This window comes from Notothenia rossii (assembly GCF_949606895.1).
Source record: "Notothenia rossii genome assembly, chromosome: 7".
In the NCBI taxonomy this organism is placed as follows: domain Eukaryota; kingdom Metazoa; phylum Chordata; class Actinopteri; order Perciformes; family Nototheniidae; genus Notothenia; species Notothenia rossii.
In genome coordinates, this window is record NC_136905.1 from 26,167,594 (window position 1) to 26,189,567 (window position 21,974).

Sequence of the window (21,974 nt, forward strand, 5' to 3'; positions counted from 1 at the left end):
TTGTTTGTATCCTGCTTAGTACATTTTTCACACCAACATTCCAGCAGCACCCACCATCAAATATTTCCAAGATGTCAAACTCCTTCTCTGTCTGGAAGAGCTCAAAGTGAAGAGTCATGTTGTAACCCTTTTCCACGTTGATCAGCCAGGAGCACATCTGGAGATTGGGGTAGTTGTCAGGGTAGCCTGGACTCAAGATCACCCCCGTTGAGTCAAAACGCACCTCATGGGCTGGACATTGGACTGGAAGAACAGAAACAGTATAAGGGCATGCAGCGATACAGGGAGAACAGGGGGAAAAGAAAAGAGAAGAAGGGAGAGGGAGATGAAAACCTAGTGGAGGCAGAAAACTGAATAAACAGAGGTAAAGGGAAGAGATTGGAAGGTACAATTAAAGATGAGGCAAGATGATTTGAAGAAAGAAAATACAGGAATGCTCCACTGTGACAGTGGTAATCACATTGGAAAAATAACTAGTCCTGGAAACAATTACATTCCAGCCACACTGATATTGCACCTAAGGGCTGAGCTGGTGAGACTGCTCCTGTCACCAGGCTCCCCTGATATCAATCCATCAAATTATAAAACTGAATAAGTGATACAGCTATCTTTTTTGGGAAAAATGGTGTGTGTAAGGCGTATGTGTGTGTGAGTAGATGTGAATCAGCTCACAGCATTCCCTTAATTTCCTTTAGGCTGGCATGCTGGAAAATGACAGTTCTGTTTCCTTCTTTGCCTTTTGTGCTGTTAACACAAGTTTCTCTTCAGTGTCACTAGTGAAGAAAAATGACGCATATAAAAGGTTAATGTGAACAAGTGCTCCAAATAAAAAGGTCACTGGGAACAGTTGGACATATATCAAGAAAAAAAGGCAGAGTAGGAAAAAAATTAACACAAAGCAATAGGAATATTCCTCTGGGGAGTTGCTGCAGTTTCAACTAGCACAGATTTTGGCTCAGAGAAACCAGGCAGATATGATCTCCGAAAAGTCAAAGTCAGAAAGGTTCTAAATAAAAATACATTTCTTAAAGCACACAGTACAGCAATCATCCTCTGCGGGAACTGAGGTCAACAAAGCGTCTCATTACAATAAATCAACAACAAAGTTGAATACTTGAATCAAAGAAAAAGAAAAGACAAAAGCATAAAAGGATTTGTTCATGGCAGAATCAATATTTATAGAAACACTTTTCATGAGGGAGGAAACAAATCTCCAGTCGATCTGCTCAGAAAATAAATTAATATAGCAATTTGTTACGAATAGCAGTATTTATGAGCTACCATTGCTTGGCAGTTTGTGATAGATGTGATCCATATTTTTCAGTACATACTTGAGTGAAGTCTTTCCTGATCAGACACTTCTGGTTTTTACATCTCTCAAAAAAGTATTAACTTGTATTTATTTCCAATCCCTCTTCTTTATATAGTGGGCTCTAATGAGCATATACGGAAGAAAAGGTAAACCAAAGCTGACCTACAGTATAAGGGCTAAAGTTAAAGAGCAATGTGCAGGGTGCATTTCTTAATGAGTTTACACTTCTGATGAAAGGATCATTTCAATATTTATTCATTAAGGGGAAAAAAAGGAATTTTGGATAATGACACCTCAAAGCTTTTTGAGAATAGTGTTAGTGTGTCAGTTCAGTGATCAGTATGTCATTTTCAACCAGTTTCAGGTTTATTTTTTTTCAGTTTCCTAAACTGTAAATTATTTACAAACACTGCTTTCTAAAGTTCACACTTTCCCAAATATAGTCTGAACTGTATTTTGTACGTAGTTGAGAGCCTTGATTTTGCATGTGAGATTTAAGTATGTCTAAAGTTGAATGTTAGAGACTTGTGAGTCTCACTGACCATACGATGGAGTTCATAACGGGGTCTTCTGTCTGTGCTGTTAATTCACGCCGCTGCTTCCTCAGTTCTCTCCTCAGCAGGAGCCTCTACTTATACTGATGGCAGTAAGAATATTTTCATAAAGCTGACACAAATTCAACTTAAAAGAAATGTGTGAAAAAGTAGTTACTTAAATTACTGATTTCATTCTTTACAACTTAAATACATATATTAGCACTGGGGTTGCCAGCTTTGTACACTGAACACAATCCCATTCCCTGGGGTGCTTTACCATTTTGGATTGCTTTAAGATGCAGATTAAATCTATATCTGGCACAAGTTTGTTATTGAAATAATTGAGCCCTATAGTTTAATAAGTTAACGTTGCCACGCAACACACACAAGTTCATCCAGTAAGCACAGTTGTGTCTTAAATTGCCTTGCCTCAAACTTTAGGGGCAGGGATTAAAAAAAAGAATAATTGTGAGAGGCTTAACACTGTTTCAGACACCTCAATACTTTTACTTAATGAGGTTGTTTTTTAGAGGACCATGATCAGGACAAAGACTGAAACTTACAATGTATTCCTATATTGATTAGGATACTATGAAAATGCAGTATTTTGCAAAACATGCATGTATTGCCTGAAAAACTAATATAAAAAGAATATAGCACCATTACTAGGTAAATAAATATCCCAACATCACCAGGAAATTCATCTCTGAATAATGATTAAATGGTTAAATGGAAGTTATATTTAGTTTTTGACATAAATCAAATCTCTTTTGACCCATTTATGTATGGTAGTATTTCAATGTAATTTACAATGGCATGCATGCAAAATGTGATGTTTTAAACAGGACTGCCAATGGCATTTGTTCTGTAACTTCTATTGCAAACCAGTAATTGTTTATTCTTTTACTCAGATCACTGTGTGTAGAATAAGAATGCCATGGCAACGACTGATACATATTGCCGGCTGCAGAGACATCATAAAAATAAACATACATAAGTATAATGGAGATAGGTTAGAGCAGAAATTGCTTTTCATTAGGTTTTCTGACAAATGAAAAACTATGGGAATGTGAAGATCAATATTACAAAAAGTAATGGGTCGGACTCAACCTGCATGTGGCAGATGGCTTGCTGGGCATACACAGCAGTAAACTCAATTGTGGCTATATCCTTGATTGAAGCTGATACACAACCTTCCTCATTGGAGACAGAGTCTGGGGAAATATCTGAAAAACCAGTGGAATTTGAGGGTGAACGTGTATAGCCATGCAAGGACATTTCAGTGTTATCTTATAAGCATAAAATGACAATTAACAGAAGGGTTGACAGCAAACAAAAGCGAAAAGGAGGAACACTGGAGAATTGGTTTTCCGGCAAGCAGCCGACAGGAAATGGCTCCTTTAAAAGCTTACTGCAGCGGTCTCTAGGATGTGAATAGCAGGTCAACTGAAATTAAGTTCAATTTTACATTTCCCAAGGAGAGCAATTAGTTCCGTGCTAGAGGTGGCACAAGGACATAACATATCCAGCACAAGAAAATGTAATGAATTCTTGACTACCATAATGGGGTGATCCATGAAAATGTCAAACGACAAATAACTAACCCAGACGTCCCAATGCCAATTTTATGCAGGATTTATGGAGATATTCGATCGAGATATATACTAACTATATCTTATCATGATTGTAATGTACAGTAACTGCGCATATTTAGGACAACCACTGTTATACCTTAATGTTTTATATATAAATGTTGCTTTTTAATCAATATCCTAGATAACCGGACTTGTAGGACAACGCAATGATGTATGAGATGTATACTGTCAAACATAAAAAAGTAGAAAATATTTCTGCCGTAATATTGATTGCCGTTCACATGAAACCAAGTGAAAAACAATGTAGTGTTCTCCAATAATAGTCCCGACAGGCTTTGCCAATCTGGATTTGGCAGGTTAATTCAGTCACTCAAATGAAAGCCTGTGAAATGATTTCAAATACAGTATATGAGTTTTAGCTGATAGAAGCTAGTCTGTGTTGGCAGGGCTCTGTGTAACAGTAACACATGAGAAGGTGAGATGGCAAGTCCAACACAACAAGAGAGCTTGAAATACCTCCCAGTACTCTCAAAAGAGTGACTGCCCTCCCTTGGCACCGAAGAAACAGATCAAATTATTCTGAACCATTCACAGTTGTTACTGATCTGCTAGATTGGTCACTCGTAAACAAACAATGAAATGAAAAACATCTCACTGCAATGCTTAACGTGAATGTAAATCTGTATGCCAGACAGCTGTTATGCAGTCTGAACATATACAATTAAGATTTTTACTCCTCCGTTTCCCTATCTCTCTCTTTATTCTGCAATGTGTAACAAGATCATAAAATGCTGCGGGACTTTATACCCCTTTTTCTTTTATACATTATTAATTTCTAAAAAATGCTCAATGCAGCACAATAAAAAGGTAGAAGCTGTTGTATTCAAGACGTTAACACAATGCTAATGTTAATGTGCAGTGCAGCATGTAGCCTTTTATGAATAAAGTATAGGAATGTGAGTAGCTTTCACAGCTTGGATTACCAGGTCACTCGATTTAAGCTGCCATAACTATTTGTTGCTTCTCTTTCCACATACTTAAATGAAATCAGGGCAAGTTGTGAGAGCAAAACAATGTCAGCCGCAAAAACCCTACAGGGAAAGAACAAAGATATCAAGTTAAGCATCAAATAAGTATAGCCAGGGATGAGCAAAAAGGTTCCAAATCACTAGTCCTATTCTAAGATACTTTATGAATGCAGGCTCTGGGTTTGTCAAGTATCTGTCATGGCTTGATCACAATTCCAATGTGATTATTCATAGTTTCTAGAAAAAAAAATAAAAGACAAATGCTCATCAACTCAAGACTACACAAAGGACTTCAGGGCCCTTCAAAAGACATCTTCCCACAGGGAACAGAAGGTTTAAGAGGACTCTGTTGTCTGCGGCAGGGATGTATTGGCACTACAAGCAGGCTGTTGGTGTTTGTTTTTTGGTCTTAAGAAAATCTCTGATGCTGACAACACAGACATTTCTATTACTTTGCTTGTTGTTTCGAAAACAAGGCTAGAAAGACATTTTACATCAATCAAACCCACGGGTCCCGTTGAGCAAGGATTAAGGGCTTACATCTGAGTTCCCTTTCAAAGGAGAAAAAACAGCCATGACTGCTTTCCATCCACCTTGTTACATTGCACAAAAAACACTTGTCGATGAAAACTGCTGATCTGTAATCTGTTTCACACTGATCCTTCACAGTTGAGTGCTGGTTCTAGGGGAGAGCAGGTCTATGATCTTGGGTCAGTAGTATTCTGACTGTGAGTCTTGACGAATTAGAAAAGAGATGCTGTTTGCCACCAGGAGCTTGCTAGAAGGGGGCCTGCTGGCAGTTTGTTAAATGATGTATCAGCAACAGTGGGTGCTGGCTGCGACTCCAACCAACCTTGGCAGAATGGCATCAAGCACACATACTCAGGCATACACAACTGAAGAGGGATCTGCATTCACAAATATTTGAACAAACTTTGAAAAGACACACTCATAATAATTAAAAATGCCACCAAAAAACATTAAAATATACTCATATAATTGTACATTAAATAAAACCAACCTTGACAGACTGGTGGGGGTGCGTCCATCTGTAGCCTCTCTCCAAGTCGGCAGGTCAGAATCTCACTGCCCACTAAGGTGAAGCCGGGCAGGCACGAGTACTGAATGATGTCCCCTGTGTGAAGTCATATAACACGCAATTATTCAAACACACAAACGCAGGCTGGGAGTGGATATGAAAGACATATCCGTCTACACACACACACACACACACACACACACACACACACACACACACACACACACACACACACACACACACACACACACACACACACACACACACACACACACACACACACACACACACACACACACACACACACACACACACACACACACACACACACACACACACACACACACACACACACACACACACACACACACACACACGAGCAGCCTCCTCAGTACGAGTACTTCAAAGAGTAATCAACAACACATTTTCTAATGAAGATTGACACCCCCTTAGGTATAGCTGGAGTACTGAAGGCGTTATTGCGCACACACGCATGCACACACAAAATCTAATTTACACTCAATTTCAAAGACACAAAGTAAGGCAGACACTAGCCATGTGATTTCCAATTTGATTCACTTCTGAACACTGGAACCAAAAAAGGGCCTACTTCAAGAGCTAATCAGCCCTTGCCTTAAACTTCTATCTAATTGCAAAACGCATGAATAAATCGCCAAACTCAGAAGAATGGAAATAATTATGAGAAAGAAGAGAAAACGGCAACAATAAAGAGAGATTTGAAAGATATCCCAGGTAGAATGAGTTGGTGAAGGCCAAAATAATATCTGTACAGGGGCAGTCTTAATAAATACATACATCCATTATACAGTAGACATTAGAGAATGTACATCTGTTCATGAATATGTACTACACATAAAGATTACCATGACTTACAGCAAAGATAAAAACATCTGCAAAATTGTTTTCAATGAACAAATAAAGAGTTTAGATGACAGGGGAATTAACTCATTAATAATGGGCGAAACCATTAGATACGTCAAGTCCCATTTAGTTCTCTGTCCAGGGCTGTCCAAGCAAATTAGCTTATGTCTAGTGCACATTTATTTAATAACACATTGTCTATGGCCAGTAAACAAGCAAAATAAAAGAAGACAAACCTATTTCAAACTCGTCATTATCGGTTAGGATGGTGGCGTTGGCGACAGGAGGGGGTGGCTGACAGGCTCTCAGCTGGTATGCTGTTGGAGAGAGGACAACAGTGTTTGCTTGCACTCAATTGTGCCGTGTGTGTGTGTGTGTGTGTGTGTGTGTGTGTGTGTGTGTGTGTGTGTGTGTGTGTGTGTGTGTGTGTGTGTGTGTGTGTGTGTGTGTGTGTGTGTGTGTGTGTGTATATATGTATTATATATTCAACTGCAGCACTTTCTTTACTCTCCCATCGTGCTGAAACTTGATTTGATCATAAATTGCCACCTATGTTCATGATCATCAAGAACCAATCACTCATTTAGCTGAGATGGGGGGCATTTTATTATTAATTAACTTCTTCTCGAAAAGGGGCGTTTTAATAGTGCAGGCAAAAAACAGGCATAAGAAAGGCATCCATTATTCATTACTGCACCGAACTAGAAGCATTACCATGTACCAAAATGAGAAAGGCCTGATAATGACTCATAAAGGGGGGAAAATTAAAGGCGTTCCAATATAGAAAGGCAGGCCCCATATCCCTGAATACTTTTGTGATCTTCATTAGCGCACGATGTTCCCAGCAACGTGGAGAAGTGAAGAAATAGGGGTGATTACAGCAGAGCGGGACAAGGGTTTTACTTAGCTGGTATCAAAGGGGGGAGTTACCGTAATATTTCAGGACAAAGAAGCCGCTGGTGCTGAAGTCACTGTGGAATTTGATGAGGACCTGATTGGCGGTGGTGGACACGCCCTCCTGCACTGAGTTGCCGCTGAACTGACCGATTTGAGGCGATGCCTGGTCGGGTCCATCCCTATATCAGAGAGGGGGAGGGGGAAATATATGAAAGATTGAAGGGAGGATGAGGACAGAGAAGCAATCTTGTGGACTTTGTTTTTAAAACCTGAGAAAAAGTTTCACTTTAATCAATAGCGTCAAAACAAGTTCAGTATGAGTAACCTGATGATGTTGTATACAGTAGTGCTAAAACTTCTTGCCTCCGTCAGCTCCTCCAGTTTTTTTTGTGAGGGGGGGTTAATGATTAATAATTTGCATTAATGTACAAAATCAACAACAGCTTTTGTGACATCTTCGTTCCCTGCAAAACACTTTGTGTCGAGGCAGTTAATATTCTGTTCGTGAACATAATGAGTGTGTATTGTTATCACCAGGCTTCAGCTCCTGCGACCCTGGATGGAATTAAGTCTTCAGTTAATGTATGGATGGTTATCACAACATCCTAAATCCCTTAGCCTAATAACGTGATGTATAAGGAACTCTTGCCCTGGGAATCAAAAATTAATTGAATTGTAATGACCTCTTTGATTTTCACTCTTTATGGAGAGTAGGTTATTATCTGCGAAGGGTGGATATATCTATGGGAATGCACTCATTACTGTAGCTACAGTACATGTCAGCCTCATTCAGGTTCAATTATAACTGAATTTCACTAAACTTCAAAGAACAATCAATGTGTGGCAAAGACGTGACAATACTGATATGTTTTATTGATGGAAATACGTCTTAAACTCTTTGAGGCACCAATAAATTACAAAACTAATAAGAGGCTGAGGCATTAGCAGTCACTGAAATAGTTACTGGCATGCTGCCATTGGTGGATGATACCCTGAGATGCTGAAGGCTCTGAATGTTGTCAGCCTGCTGAGTCTGGCCGATCTCTTGGACACCATCCACATTTGGCAGTTGTGAGGCAGCCCCAACTGAAAGAGTTTAAGTGTCTATGGGCCTTGTTCCCAAATGAGGGTACAATGTAGTGTGAAATTGCCAAGTGGCATAGCACTGAAATGTCATGTTGAAAATGGAGCAAAGCCTGAAGGTGAAGTTCTCAATTTACGGATACAAAGAGTTGAAATGAGCTGCCTGTGCAGGTTTGGGTCATAGAGTGAGAAGCAGGATATTTGGGAGGAGCTCGGAGTAAAACTGCTGCTGTACTACTCCTCCTGAAAAGAGCCAGTAGAGATAGTTCAGACATCTAATGAGGATGCCTTAGGGATGGCTCTCTGTGGAGCCACATGAGGCACGTTCGACTGGGAGGAGACCCCGGGGCAGACTCTGAACATGCTTATAGAGAAGAGGCTGAACATGCATGAAGAGCTCGGATTGCCAATATGACAATATAACTTCCTGTGAGAAGATTGAGATCTAGCTCCCTTGAGAAATGTTCTATACCTATATATTGTTATATAAATGTTTCTACTGAGGTAGCTTAACCCATTCTTTTGTTTTGTTTGAATGATGGAGAGCAATTTCGAAAGAGCCTTTCTAGGATTGTTGCATCTGTGTGATTATGTATCTTAATTTGCCAGGTATTTACTTTCCTGCATTAGCCAAACAGACAAACCAACATAGTGTACACATACATTGTGTCTCAATTGAGCTTTCTCAGCTGATATACTATAATAATATATGTATCCCTATTGCAATGGAACATTTTAAATTGTAAATGTACAGTCCAAGATGAATAGAAGTGTGGATGGCGGTGGGGTGATAATAGAACTTGTCATTTGCACTGAAGCCCTTTATGAGACATACATTAGCTGCTGGCAGCACAGAACACGGATGCACCTCTGCTAATGAGAGCAGGGGAGAACTTTCAAAACTTTTCTAAAATATTACTATGATTCATTTCTGAAATAATCTGCCTGCTTGGATGACAATTTTTGTTTGTAATGCATGTAGCAACGACATACTACTTTACTCTGATGATAACAAAAACAAAACCTTCATGTGGGAGGACAGTACAATTCTTTTATACTCTATAGAAAAGTATTTCATTATTTGCACAATCCAGTAGCTCTAGGCCTATTCACATGAATGATGTAAACTAAATGCTTTTTTGGATGCGTGTGTGTTCCTTTATTATCCTTGATATTACAAAAAATCGTATTGCCGTTTCATTTCAGAGTGATCAGCAAAATGGGCGACGGCAGTCAGGCAGGGAAATGAAATGTTACCATCAGGGAAAAGATTGTTCATTTGCTTTTTCATTTGAAAAACCGAAGTGCCAGTAGCTCCCTCCTCCCGTACTGTTAATGGTAGCCCTATATGCTGGAAGGCATTTCCCTCCTTCATCACCCAGGAGGACAGCTCCATGACTGCCTGAGGCTTACCTTGCTACAGAGAGGCTAGAAGGTAGAGGAAGAAGCTGAGACTCAGATAGATGCAGCTGCTGGACTGATAACAAGCAGTTAGTGTGAAGTAGTTTACTTCTTCACAATTATATGAAATTATTAAAATTCCTATATACTGATAAAGAGCCAATGAATCTAAGCTGTTTCATGTGTGCACACATTTCCGTCTTTTTAGCTTGAGAGAGAGAGACACACAGTGACTCAGACTTTAGTTCAGTCTCTTATTTCATCTTGTACCGGAATCTATTTTGTCTTAGCAAGGGACTGTAAGGAAAAAAAAATTGTCAGGGAAAGAAATGATGAAAGGAATCCACAGATGTCCAGACAAAGGTCAACATATTTGGCTGTTGGCTCATCTAATACGGGTGTCACATGAAAAGTTCAAAACTTCGTCAAAAGTTGTCCAACTGGCCTGTGGCTCTGACATTTTGTCAACTGTTAAATCCATTGTGAGCAAGTTTTGAGTTTGCAATAAGAGAGGAAAAATACTGGCCCCAATAAAGAATGTGAAATCTCATATATTTTCTCAAGTTCTTCCTTGAGTAAAGACATACAACTTCAATTGTCAAACCATTTGGGTGATGCTCTAAAAGCAATGCACTGTATTTTGAACCCACTTGGTGAAAACTCCCCTTAGTCTTGTTTTGTAGAAATCTGTCAATTCTTTCAGAAGCTTAAACACACATCACTTTTAATGAACAAAGACTGTTTCTACAGAATGTCAATAGGACTCTGTATGTAGCTCTGTATACAGAAAACAGTCGGTTTTTAATGCGTGACATACCTAGAGAGAATTGGTGACTTACCACACAGTGATGTAGTCGTAGATTGGCTCAGTATTGATAACAGAGAAATTGATGGAGATGCCGTACCCAGGAGGCACTCTGACAGTCCACATGCAGTCCTGAAAGTGTGGATACTCAGCTGGGTGTCCCGGAGAGTAAATTGTGCCATTCATGGATGTTACATTCCCACCACAGAGAGCTGCAGGGAGGGAAAAATCAGAGATGCTGGATTTAAAAAAAGGCCTTTCTTGCTTTACCTCAAATCGTAAAACCAACCCGGTCTCACTCCCTGATAGTCCAATAGCGACGCTTGGTCAGGGACCTTTGGCGTGCAGTTGGAGAGTGGTCTGCCTGCAGGCCTCCACTCTCAGGACAGTTCCGGTGTAGGCTCCACTGTCAAGACACCTCCACTCTCAGTACAGGAAGTGACGATTCTGACGAACACGTTTTTGTTTCCCCGCCCCCCGAAGGACTCGTCTGATGGAAGTTTTCAAATCACAATGGAGACTCATCACGGAGGTGATGAGTCCGCTCACCATGCACTTTGGGTCGGCCTTGGTCAAGCCCTTTTGACCCCCCCAGCCTGGTTCTCATAAAAGTTGACTCGCCTCACGAGTGCCTATTTTCAGACACTTTTTTTCACTTTCCCCCCTATTTTCCCCGGTTTTATTAATTGTTTGGCTATTTCACCCGGTTCCTTTGACCGGGGACACTGCCCGGTCTCGGGTGTCCCCCCCCACGGCCTGTGTCCAGCCGTTTCCCCCACTCATCCATATTTTAACGGATTTTGACCTCTCCTCTCACAGATTGAATGGCAAACGTGACCCAACAACGGAGTGCCTCCACCGGACCGGCCTAGTGCCGGTGCTCTGGCGGTCAGTTCCTCCGAACTGCGGGTCCGACTCTGATGGCCGGGAGGGTGTGCTGCGCTGGGGTGGGGGACTTCCCCCATTCTGCGTGTCTCTTCCTTCCCGGGCCGGCCGATATGAAGCGTGACCAAGACGCACCGTCTGACTCGGGGGTCCCACCACGGGTCCCACAGCGGGGTGGAGGTTCCCGGCTGGAACCTCCCCACCTCCGCCGCGGTGCACCTGGCAAACATGGTTGTTTCTCGAACCCTCCACTGTTGTCTAGCGGGTGAGACTGTGTTGCATGCTTTTATGACTGAATCACCACTTACTGTATATAAAACGAACCATTACTGTGTCTTATTGGATTATCACTGAAATATTGTGGGGAAAATGCACCAGTGAGATACAACTGCAGGGGACGGTTACTGGTTGCCATGAATGGGATGACACAGAGTAGTTCAGAAACTAAAACTTCTCTGTCACAACCCTGCAGTTGGAACGTGTTAAAATGTGACTTTGAACTAAGAGTCAAAGCCGAAGTGCTGCCCTCGGGATAAAAAAGGACTGTTAACTTGAAGGGCTATGTAGTGTTGATGGAGCAAAACTATTTAGCATTTTCTCAAATAAATACCAACCTTTGTAGTGGACTTTAAACATATGTTAGTGCTTCATTTCACTAATGAAAAAAGCAATGATTTATAATACCAGAGAGACATCTGAGAAGTCTCCTTGAAATTTACAAGACAGGTGTAATCAGCTCTGTGATAAAAACTTGCAAATGTTCCATATATCAATGTAATGGGCTGTGTCGATTTATAGTTCACTAAAGTGGTGTTACATTGGTGGTAAAAGTGAGCCAGATGCTTTATTGGGGGGGAGTAAAGGACAAGATTCAAGAAACAACTTTCTGCTTTTCAAAATAGCTTCAACTATCTTATTTGTAGTGTGTCACCTTAACTTAAGTCATCTTCTTAGAAAGTAACATGCATGACATTCTCAAGAGTTTGTGAGCAAGACATAACTGACACACATATCAAAACACTGCCTAGAAAGCAACTGGCTTGTTAATAAAAAGAGGCAGTGGGCTAATCACCTTCGCAGCGAGGTATGGGGTGATTCCAGTTTCTGCTGACTCCATGCAGACATGTAAGAGACGGCTCTCCAAGCAGAGTGTAACCCGAAAGACACTCAAAGGAAATGGTCATCCCCACACTGTATTCCTGACCGATCACTATGCCGTTACGAAACGGTCGTGGGTCCGGACACCTCTGTAGCTCGTATGCTGGGAAGGAAAGAAGCCACACACAACAGAGGAGGTTTACGAAACCCATGTTTGATAAACTTATGGCGGTTGAAGACCCAAAATCTAAGTCTTGTCATTTCTTATTTCACAAAAGTTAAACATTCTAAAAATACTTTGTCTAAAGGACTCAAATTCAAAGTATTGTCCCGATGTAAGGCCAATACGAATTATTCACTTAGCATTCAAGGATATGTGCCATTGAATGTCTCAGAGGAGGTCAACATTGGTTTATTTTTACTTTAACATTATATAATCTTAGTTCCCACCTCAGTGAATGTGTCTGCCTTGCCGGGCTAATCTTTTGTCCCTTGTCTGTATCTTACTTGACTAATGGTCCTTTAAGTGTTCTAATAGAAAACTCTTCTATCGCCTATAACACCTAATGTTTACTTTACCATAAGGACACATCTTTGCTCCTCACCCTGGTAGACAATGTGAAAGCCATGCTTGTTTTGGGAGTAGTCGCTGTGGAAGAAGAGAGTGGTCTCATGGGTGGTGCTAAAGAGAGAGTTGGGCAGCACAGGGCCACTGGACCGATCAATCACTGTGCCCATCTCCAGGTTCCCGCTTCGCACCTCCAGATAGTCATGAACAGGCTCTGTGGAGAAGTTCATAAACTGAAGATGGATCCCTTAAAAGGAGAAAGAAAACAAACTGAGTGAATGTGTGTGTTTTTGTTATGACTTTAACAGAGTTTAATTCAAACTTAATGCATGCCTAAAACTATCAAGGTTTTTAACACAGTAAGAAAGTTCTGAGGAGTTTACAGTAGGATGGAGAAAAAAGCAGTAGAGAAGACATAAGAGCTAGCAGAACAAAGAAGAAAGGGAAAACAGAGGGAGATGACAGACCGAAGCCGATAGGGAGTTGAACTCTCCAGCTGCAGTCCAGGCTGCTCTGGTAATTCCCCGGGAAGCCAGGGCTGAGGATGACGCCGCTGAAGTCTGTCATAGAGCCGCCACACTGAGCTGAGGGTGACCAACCAAGGAGAAAGAACATGTCACTTCTCCACAGATCGTCTCCATGGGAAAACAAATGAAAACAGTTGGGGGAGTGAATATGGTGGGAGGGCAAAGAGCAATACGTCTTTTCAGTCCATGCGCAACTGTTGTGTATGTGTACAAAAAAGCAGGAAAAGTAACAGTAGTGGTAATGTCTGTGTTAGCCACATTTGCTCATACAAGTGTTAGATGTCTGTGTGCTTGTATGCAGACTGTAGAAGAGGAGGACTTTAGTGGGCGAGAGAGAGAACAACAAGTGCTGCGAGTGCGCTTTATGAGCTTAGGATAGGGGGTAGCTTATGTCTCTGATGTTTAAGCATGTCTATGAATTGTGCATGTACATCTCCGCTTGACTGTGTGGATAATGTTCCATAAGGGCATCCGGCAGAAAACAGACTCAGGCACATTACATGTTTGTTGGTGCTGTAAATAAAAATTAAATGAGGGAGGCAATTTTCAATAGAGTACCACAGTTTTGCTCAGCGGTGGCAGTGATTACTTCACCCTCCCCCTACAACACCCCACTTCTCTTCTTTGACTGTGCGTTAGAGAACAGGTCAGCCTGCTGTGAAGGTTACACTCGTCCCCCATTCTCCTCCTCAGATACACCAGTCTTACATAAACACCCAGGTGTAATGCAATTACAACCACCAGAGGCATCAATGTAAACTGTAGCCACATCACTCCTCTTTTTCACATCCGAAACCGAACTGATCTGTTTATGTAGAAAACTGTCTGAGACACAAGGGGGACTGCTGCCAATTCTTCAGAGATGAGAAACCAAGGCTGGAACTAAGCGCAAACTATGTCAGGATTTAATTGTGATGCTGGTGGGGGAAACCTGCGTGACCCGTTTGTGTATAAAAATGAAAGAGAGGATGAGAGGAGAGGAGCTTATGAAGATGTTATAGTATTTGTGTAGGGGCATGCAGCCACTTTGAAGTGAGTTTATCAGTAGCAAAATGGGTAAAGATCCTGCGGTGTTGGGTTGAGCGTGTGTACTTTAAACGAGCGAGGAGTGGAGCTAACGAGGGTACACGCGCCCGAGAACAGGCCTGTCAACAGTAAAGCTGGGATTTGTGTCTGCAGTTAACTGTGTAAACCACAGGGACAGAACATTTAAATGAAGAGTGTGTTGAGTGAGTACTTATGTGTGCAAGTTTTTGTGTGTTTATAAGTATTTCAAGTGCGTGTTCGCAATTTATATGTGTTTGTGTGTGTGTTTATGAGTAATTGAGGGCAGCAGAACAGTGTGTGTCTAAAGAGAAAGTGGCGCGCCTCCTTAGTAATCTCTGGAATCCGTCACTGTTCCTATCAACTTAAGATGAAGTGTCGGAGTGAGTAGAGACTCTCATCAGGGGTATCAAAAATCAAACAACACATTGAGATGGTGCAAAGCCTTATTGATTTTGAAGGGGAAAGCAGAAAATACATAATCTCCACCTTTCAAAGCCCCACACCCACCCATCATTCCCTTCCCTGGTCTTATAATAAAATTGTAGCTTTCCTTAATATAATAACAAGTCCTGTGCGAGGGCATTGATCTATTGTGTGTGAGTAAAGTACTGCTAAGGGAGAAATACAAAAGAAAAACAAGGAAAAAGTCAAAGAAGAAAGGTGAATGGCAAAAGATAAAAAAAGAGACTAAATCTGTGTTTGATGCAACAAATATGGTTTATGTTGTCAGCAAAATCAGCTTGTTGAAACCCAGTACAGTGGCAATGTCAGACTGTATATAATACATTACCTAAACAAAGAGGTACGGGGTAATTCCACCTTCTGACGGGGCCAGGCATGCAGGTAATATATGCATTACCCTGTTGAGGAAAACAAACAGAACATATTTACCATCCACCTTCAAAATACAGTGTAATAAAAAAAAAACACACCAAGAGATCAAATAGACGGGTCTTCCTCAAGCAGATTATATCTCTCTCCTGTGGATCTTTGGAATTGGTTAACAGTCAGATTTGTTGTTTCTTTCTAAATCCTCTTTTCAAGGTCTTGTGAGTAATTATTTGATGACATGTCAGGAGGAGGAGATGGAATTCTGGCTGCTAGTTGAGCGGCAGATTACCACCCGGAGTGTGACTGCAGGGAGATGTGTTGAAGCTTGATGACAAAACAAAACAAAACTGTCCTATTAGTATCAAAAATAATATAAAATGTAGGTTATAAAAGGTTAATAGTCTATAAAACATTCAAGGAACTTGTTTTAATCCTTTTGAAAATATTTTGCAGATGAAACATTTCCTGCAGACAAGATGCTTGTAAAAAGGATATACATTCTCGTAGACTTATGTCAAACCTGAAAACAGACAAAGGTGTTCTACACAAGAAAAAACACACACACACACACACACACACACACACACACACACACACACACACACACACACACACACACACACACACACACACACACACACACACACACACACAACTGAACTAAAAATCCTCAGTTGAAGTTCTGTTTTTTATTTCTACACTAGCCTCTGGTCTACTTGTGGTGTGCAGACACTCAGCCTGAAGATGTGTGTAAGAAGTAGCTGGTTGGTCTAATGTGAATAGAAGCAAATGCCTGAACCGGAAAGGAGAATCGGTGAGGGATTAGTGAGGCCACTGTTAACACAATCCATCGCCCGTGGCGTTCGAGGGTTCTACGGCTCAAAAAGCGCCCGGCTACAGTATCTGCTCGAAGAGGATTGGAGGAAATTAAAGCTGCTTTGTAATAGACACACACACACGAATATGCGAGCAGAGTAGCGCACGAGGAAAGTACACACAATAAAGATGCAAGCATAAATACATGGACAGTTATCCCACCCTTGTGCATTCACACATTTCTTCCCCGCACAGACACTTCCACTCACACACACAAAAATGTCATTGAAGGAGTACTTAGTAATGCAGTCTTGACAGACTCCTCCTTTGGGGTATTCCCTTGAAATTGTCACTTCAGGCAGGTAGATATGATTCACTTATCATAACCATGGGAGAGCTGTATGTGCCTTAGCTGCCCTGCATGCCTTCACCTACCTGTAACGTGAAGCCCTGATCGCACTGGAAGGACACCATGTCGCCCACAGTGTAGCGGTCGCCAACTCTCTGTCCATTACTGGGAGGCAGCGGCTCTGGGCACGAATCCAAACCTATTGCTTAGGACAGAGTCACAACACACAAGTGCAGACAGCGATCATTCTTCTGCACAAAATGGGCAAAATCTAAAAATGCATCTCCTAAAAACATTTGATATGGTTTCATTTAAAAAATGCATTGTATTATTAATGTGACATTTACATTGAATCAGCCAACACCTACATACAAAATGATTTGATTTAATTCAAACCAAACGAGTAATTACACAGACCCTCATTTTAATATCCTTGTAATTGAACAATAATTGAGTAGGTTTTTTTCTTTTCTTTCCCCTCATCTGAATATTTAGAAACTGGGACAAGTCACAAAGCTGTTCTACTATTGGCTGTAATCATATATTCCTTCTGACTGTGATCTGAAGCAATCACTGTGAAATTACAAAGCAATCCCTGAAGTATTACTTGACAGAAGCATTGGGCTCCATTGGAATGAAGTGATTACAGAGCCACTTGCCAGGTGCCTCGAGGCCTTATACTGTGTTTTAAAGGCTTCAAAGCAATGGTCATCCTAGCTATGGCTTATAGTGATATAAGCTACTTTAGCTAAATTTGAGCTACAGTCACTTCAGCAGACAGAAAATATAAGAAGCTCAGATTCATTTATCCTAGAGGTGGCTCCTTAAATTCATAATGTTCACATCAGCAGGGAGAGCACAAATCTCACATAATACTTCACTTTTGATGCACCCATTACAGGCTGTTACTCAGTGAAAAGGTGAATTGGAGATAAATGCTTACATTATATACAAGTTATCTGTCAATAAGATGATTGAATTCTCTATTAAAAGTGTCTGCCGTGCTGCTGCAGAAGTAATACATATGAAATGAAAGTGGGAAGACCTTTTGTTATAACACTAAAAAGCACATAATACACTCATACAGAACTCTTCTCCTTGAAGCATTGGTGACAAAGTCCATAGGGGCTTGGCTCGGCAACTGGAAGGTCACCAGTTCAAGTCCCAGAGAGACCAAGTGCCACCAAGGTGTCCCTGAGCAAGGCACCGTTCCCTACACGGCTCCCCGGGCGCCGTATGGCAGCCCACTGCTCCTAAAACTAGGATGGGTCAAATGCAGAGCAACCGTTTTGTTACTAGTACCTCTACCATGTAATGACAATAAAGTTGAATCTTCAATAGCCAAGCAATGTGTAGGCACAGATAGCACGTAGACAAACATTCGAAAATAAAAATCGATCAATGTACAAACACTCAGACACAAGTCCACTCCACAATGCAAGTAAGTGGGTGGCCTGGATGTAAACATGACAGCTGAAATTGACAAAAAAAGGTTCTGAACTATTTATAATAAGCAAACCTCCAACTTCCAAAAGATAGAGAGGATACGTGAGTGGAAGGAAGGTAACCTAAGAGGCACAGAGCAGGGAGCAAAATGACAGATATTCACAGATGCAGCAACTAAAGAACAACTATTATACATGGTGAGTGGGTTGATTCTAGGAAGCTTTGTCTTATATGGGTTTAAATAAAAGTATAACTTTGACAATGTCAAATGCCTTTAAAATTGATTCCAGGAGATTTTGTGACACAATTCATCAAAGCAGTGTTTGCTGTTAGAGTAAAAGGCTGCCAGGTAGGTTTGACATCAAAGTAAAATGCAGCTATTTAACAGTTGCATGAAAAGATTATTTGTCCTCATTTTAAGTAACAATCCGCTTTCCCCTTGCAATGTTTTTTTTAAAACGGATAGAAAGAAGTGCAATTTACTTCAATAGTGGTTCAAAGAGGGAAAGTGAATACAGGATTGATGATATATTGTAATACAAGATGCTCTGACAGCTGCTTGCATTATGTATAAAACCAAAAAAAGGTTAAATGTGTATATATACAATCATATTACACAGAACGTAGTAGAAATACATGTATTTATACAAAGACCTCCATATAGTGTCACTAGGCCTTCACCGAGCATATATCATGGAAAGCATATCACTTCAAACATTCAGAGTAAGGGTCTGATTCACCCAGCCAGAGGCATCGGGACAGATTTTAACTGGCCTGGTGGGAGTAAGTTATACATGTGCAAGTCATGAGCAAGTCTCAGGTCTTAACCTACAAGTCTCAAGCAAGTCCCAAGTCACTGTGGTGAGAGTCAAGCAAGTCAAGTCAAGTCATTGCTCAGGTCAAGCAAGTCACAAGTCAAGTCATACAAAATTCTGATGAATAACCCCAGTTTCCGCATTCAAAATATTGTGGTTATGAAAAGTTTTGTTTTATTTTCAACATAAACAGCAATGGAGAGTGGGGCGCTGAAATTATAACCCTATAAGTTCTAAAATGGCTCTAAAGTGATAACAGGAGTACTACAACACAAATAATGTACATCAACATGTATGTTAAGCCTCCTGCCCTGGCTCCCCTTCAGCAGGGTCACAGCATTTCTCCATGGTCTGTCAAAGGTGCTCCCATTTGACTCTGTCTCATTGTTTTCCTAACTGTGTCTGTGCACAAAGAAATATTGCATCAAAGCCAATACAACGGAATAGTGTATGTACCAGGGCGCATGATGTGTGTGTGTGTGTGTGTGTGTGTGTGTGTGTGTGTGTGTGTGTGTGTGTGTGTGTGTGTGTGTGTGTGTGTGTGTGTGTGTGTGTGTGTGTGTGTGTGTGTGTGTGTGTGTGTGTGTGTATTTGTGTGCAGACAGTGTGACATTAAGATTAAACACAATTCTTTCATTTGGGAACACCCACATATACATATGGAGTTGGCCAGATGTGTGTAAATTACTGTTCATTGTAATTTGAAAACAAATGCCGTTGTCGGACGGACGGACACACACACACACACACACACACACACACACACACAGCAGAGCTGAGCTGAGCACAAACACACAAATACACATCATGCGCCTTAGTGACCGGACATCTTCTTCATAAAATGAGTACTAGGGGGGATTAATCGGGCAGTTCGATGCGTGTGTGGTTAAACGTAGCAGCCTGAGGTCGCCCTTTAGCTGTTTTAATGAAAGTAAACAAAGTGAAGGGCCGGCTTTGCGTAAAAGGTACAGCTCTTTGCACGCTGGTGTTGCACTTCTCAGAGGCGGGGTTACACGTCCCGTTGCCTCCTGGTGCTGTCGCGATTTCATGAAGTGAATGAAAGTCCAAGTTCGAAATATATCTAAAATAATGTATGCACTGCCATTTCCCAACATAAACATTACAGTCTGCAATGAAACGGTTCTCTCCTGTTTGCTCCACTTCCTACTTGGCGCTCCGGTAACTTTCTCGTGCGAACGAGATACAGTATCTTTTTTTTTCATTGCCCTCCGTACAATACAAAAGCAAATGCAAATATTGAATTAAAAAAAGTAAAATCCTTTCGAGTCATCCGTCTCAAGTCAAGTCAAGTCTCTAGTCATGAATACCAAGTCAAAGTCAAGTCAAGTCTTCTATCAATGTTAGTCAAGCAAGTCCAAAAATATGCGACTGGAGTCTAACTCGACTCAAGTCATGTGACTTAACCCACCTCTGTGCTCTGGTGAGGTTAAGAGTGGGTGCCTACTAACAGATGGCACTGCGTCCCGTTGAGCTCCAGATGGGTTCCAGTCAAATGGTCATAATACACATTTTAGCAGGAACTGTAGTCACCCTGATGTGAAAAAGGATGTCTTGTTTATTGTAACTAGTCGATAACATTTCGGTCACTAATGATGTATCTCAACGTTTTAATTACTCCTGTTTTCTATTATGAATAGAACTTTACATACATTTTAACGATTTATTGGACCCATGAAGAAAAAAGAAAGTGTTTAGTATTCCACAGAGTAGGAGGAGGTTTGTCACAAAAAAATATATATACCAAGAAGATGAATGCTCCTTGGCAGATGCAGACACAATTTATGCAGGTCACATAATAGATTATAGTGTTCTGAGTGGAAAATAGTTATCGTTGTACACAGAAATGCAACTAAAGGTTCAAGTTCACTAAGAACGGAACTATGGCTCTACACTGTCAACAGCACAGGCAACTAAGAATGTAAGAGATATGTTAGGTGGGTGGTGGTATGCAAAGTAGGAAAGCGCTGAGTAAAACAGAACTTAAGGTACTTCAAATACAAGCTTCACTCGCAGGAAAAACTGTTACAGAAAAAACTCCTGCGGATCTCACTGTGAATCGACATTAAAAGCCCTGGTCCTTGTCAGCAGAATAATCTATCATGATTGCCTGGACTCTCTCCTTACCTATTGTAACAAATCGGTTATTCTGTTTGTCATTGGATATGATAATTTAGTAAGCGAAACACAGTCCAGGGGTTGACCCTTAACCTTAACCCACAACCAACCTTGCAGTTCATTTCAACACAAACCTTTGAAAAAAGCCACAGATGTATGCCTTTCTGAGGTTTCTTAAATTGGTTCCCTATTATATGTTTTTGGGGAGAGTTTCATATGTAGAGTTTAAATGACAGAAAGTGATGTATTCTGTAAAGATAGTAAAGCTTCTTTAAGTGTTATTGCTAATACAAAGACAAAACAAATACAATGGACCTTATTGGGTCACTGAGTTGGATGACAGTTATGCTACACGCTTTCATATTTTTGGGCAACCTAAATTCTACACATACATAGAATTCATAACAACTCTTGAATGCAACAAGCAACATTAAATAAAGTAGCGGATGGAATGTAAAAATGTCCTCCAAGTTAACATTATCTCTATCAATTATCCACATATTAAAAGTGATGATTATCATCACAAAAACCCAATTATTATCTTCCTCTGTGTATTGATCATAATAATGATTATCATCATCATTGCTTGGGAAATATTTGCACTTTTGCTACGGTCATACATAGGAAAACAACAAGTCTAATCAGCTTGAAAACCAGGTCATCTGAAACTGAACTCACTCTTAATCAGGATAATATTCACTTGCAAACATAATCAATATGCTTGATCTTGTTATAATAACCTTTGATTACCAAAATAATAAAAAAACTGAAACAGATCTTACATTTCCTGCAAGTGAACACGAGCGAGAAGGAGAAAGCAATTTTGAAACTTGATGACCAGATGCTCAAAAAGCACAACTTGAAAGAAAGATGCTGGA

The 21,974-nt window shown here is 40.7% G+C and overlaps 1 protein-coding gene across 1 annotated transcript in view; it reads right to left on the minus strand.

Annotated features, from left to right (window-relative positions):
• LOC307046356 (CUB and sushi domain-containing protein 3-like) overlaps window positions 1-21,974 on the minus strand; it is a 233,023-nt gene that overhangs the window by 82,242 nt on the left and 128,807 nt on the right. The window contains exons 38-47 of the mRNA XM_079692754.1: window positions 16,786-16,904; window positions 15,494-15,563; window positions 13,597-13,713; window positions 13,167-13,376; window positions 12,536-12,724; window positions 10,613-10,790; window positions 7,323-7,468; window positions 6,629-6,709; window positions 5,493-5,606; window positions 55-243 (exon numbers count right to left, since the gene is read on the minus strand). Of these exons, the coding sequence (XP_079548880.1) occupies window positions 55-243; window positions 5,493-5,606; window positions 6,629-6,709; window positions 7,323-7,468; window positions 10,613-10,790; window positions 12,536-12,724; window positions 13,167-13,376; window positions 13,597-13,713; window positions 15,494-15,563; window positions 16,786-16,904 (1,413 nt within the window). The remainder of the gene's footprint in view (window positions 1-54; window positions 244-5,492; window positions 5,607-6,628; window positions 6,710-7,322; window positions 7,469-10,612; window positions 10,791-12,535; window positions 12,725-13,166; window positions 13,377-13,596; window positions 13,714-15,493; window positions 15,564-16,785; window positions 16,905-21,974) is intronic.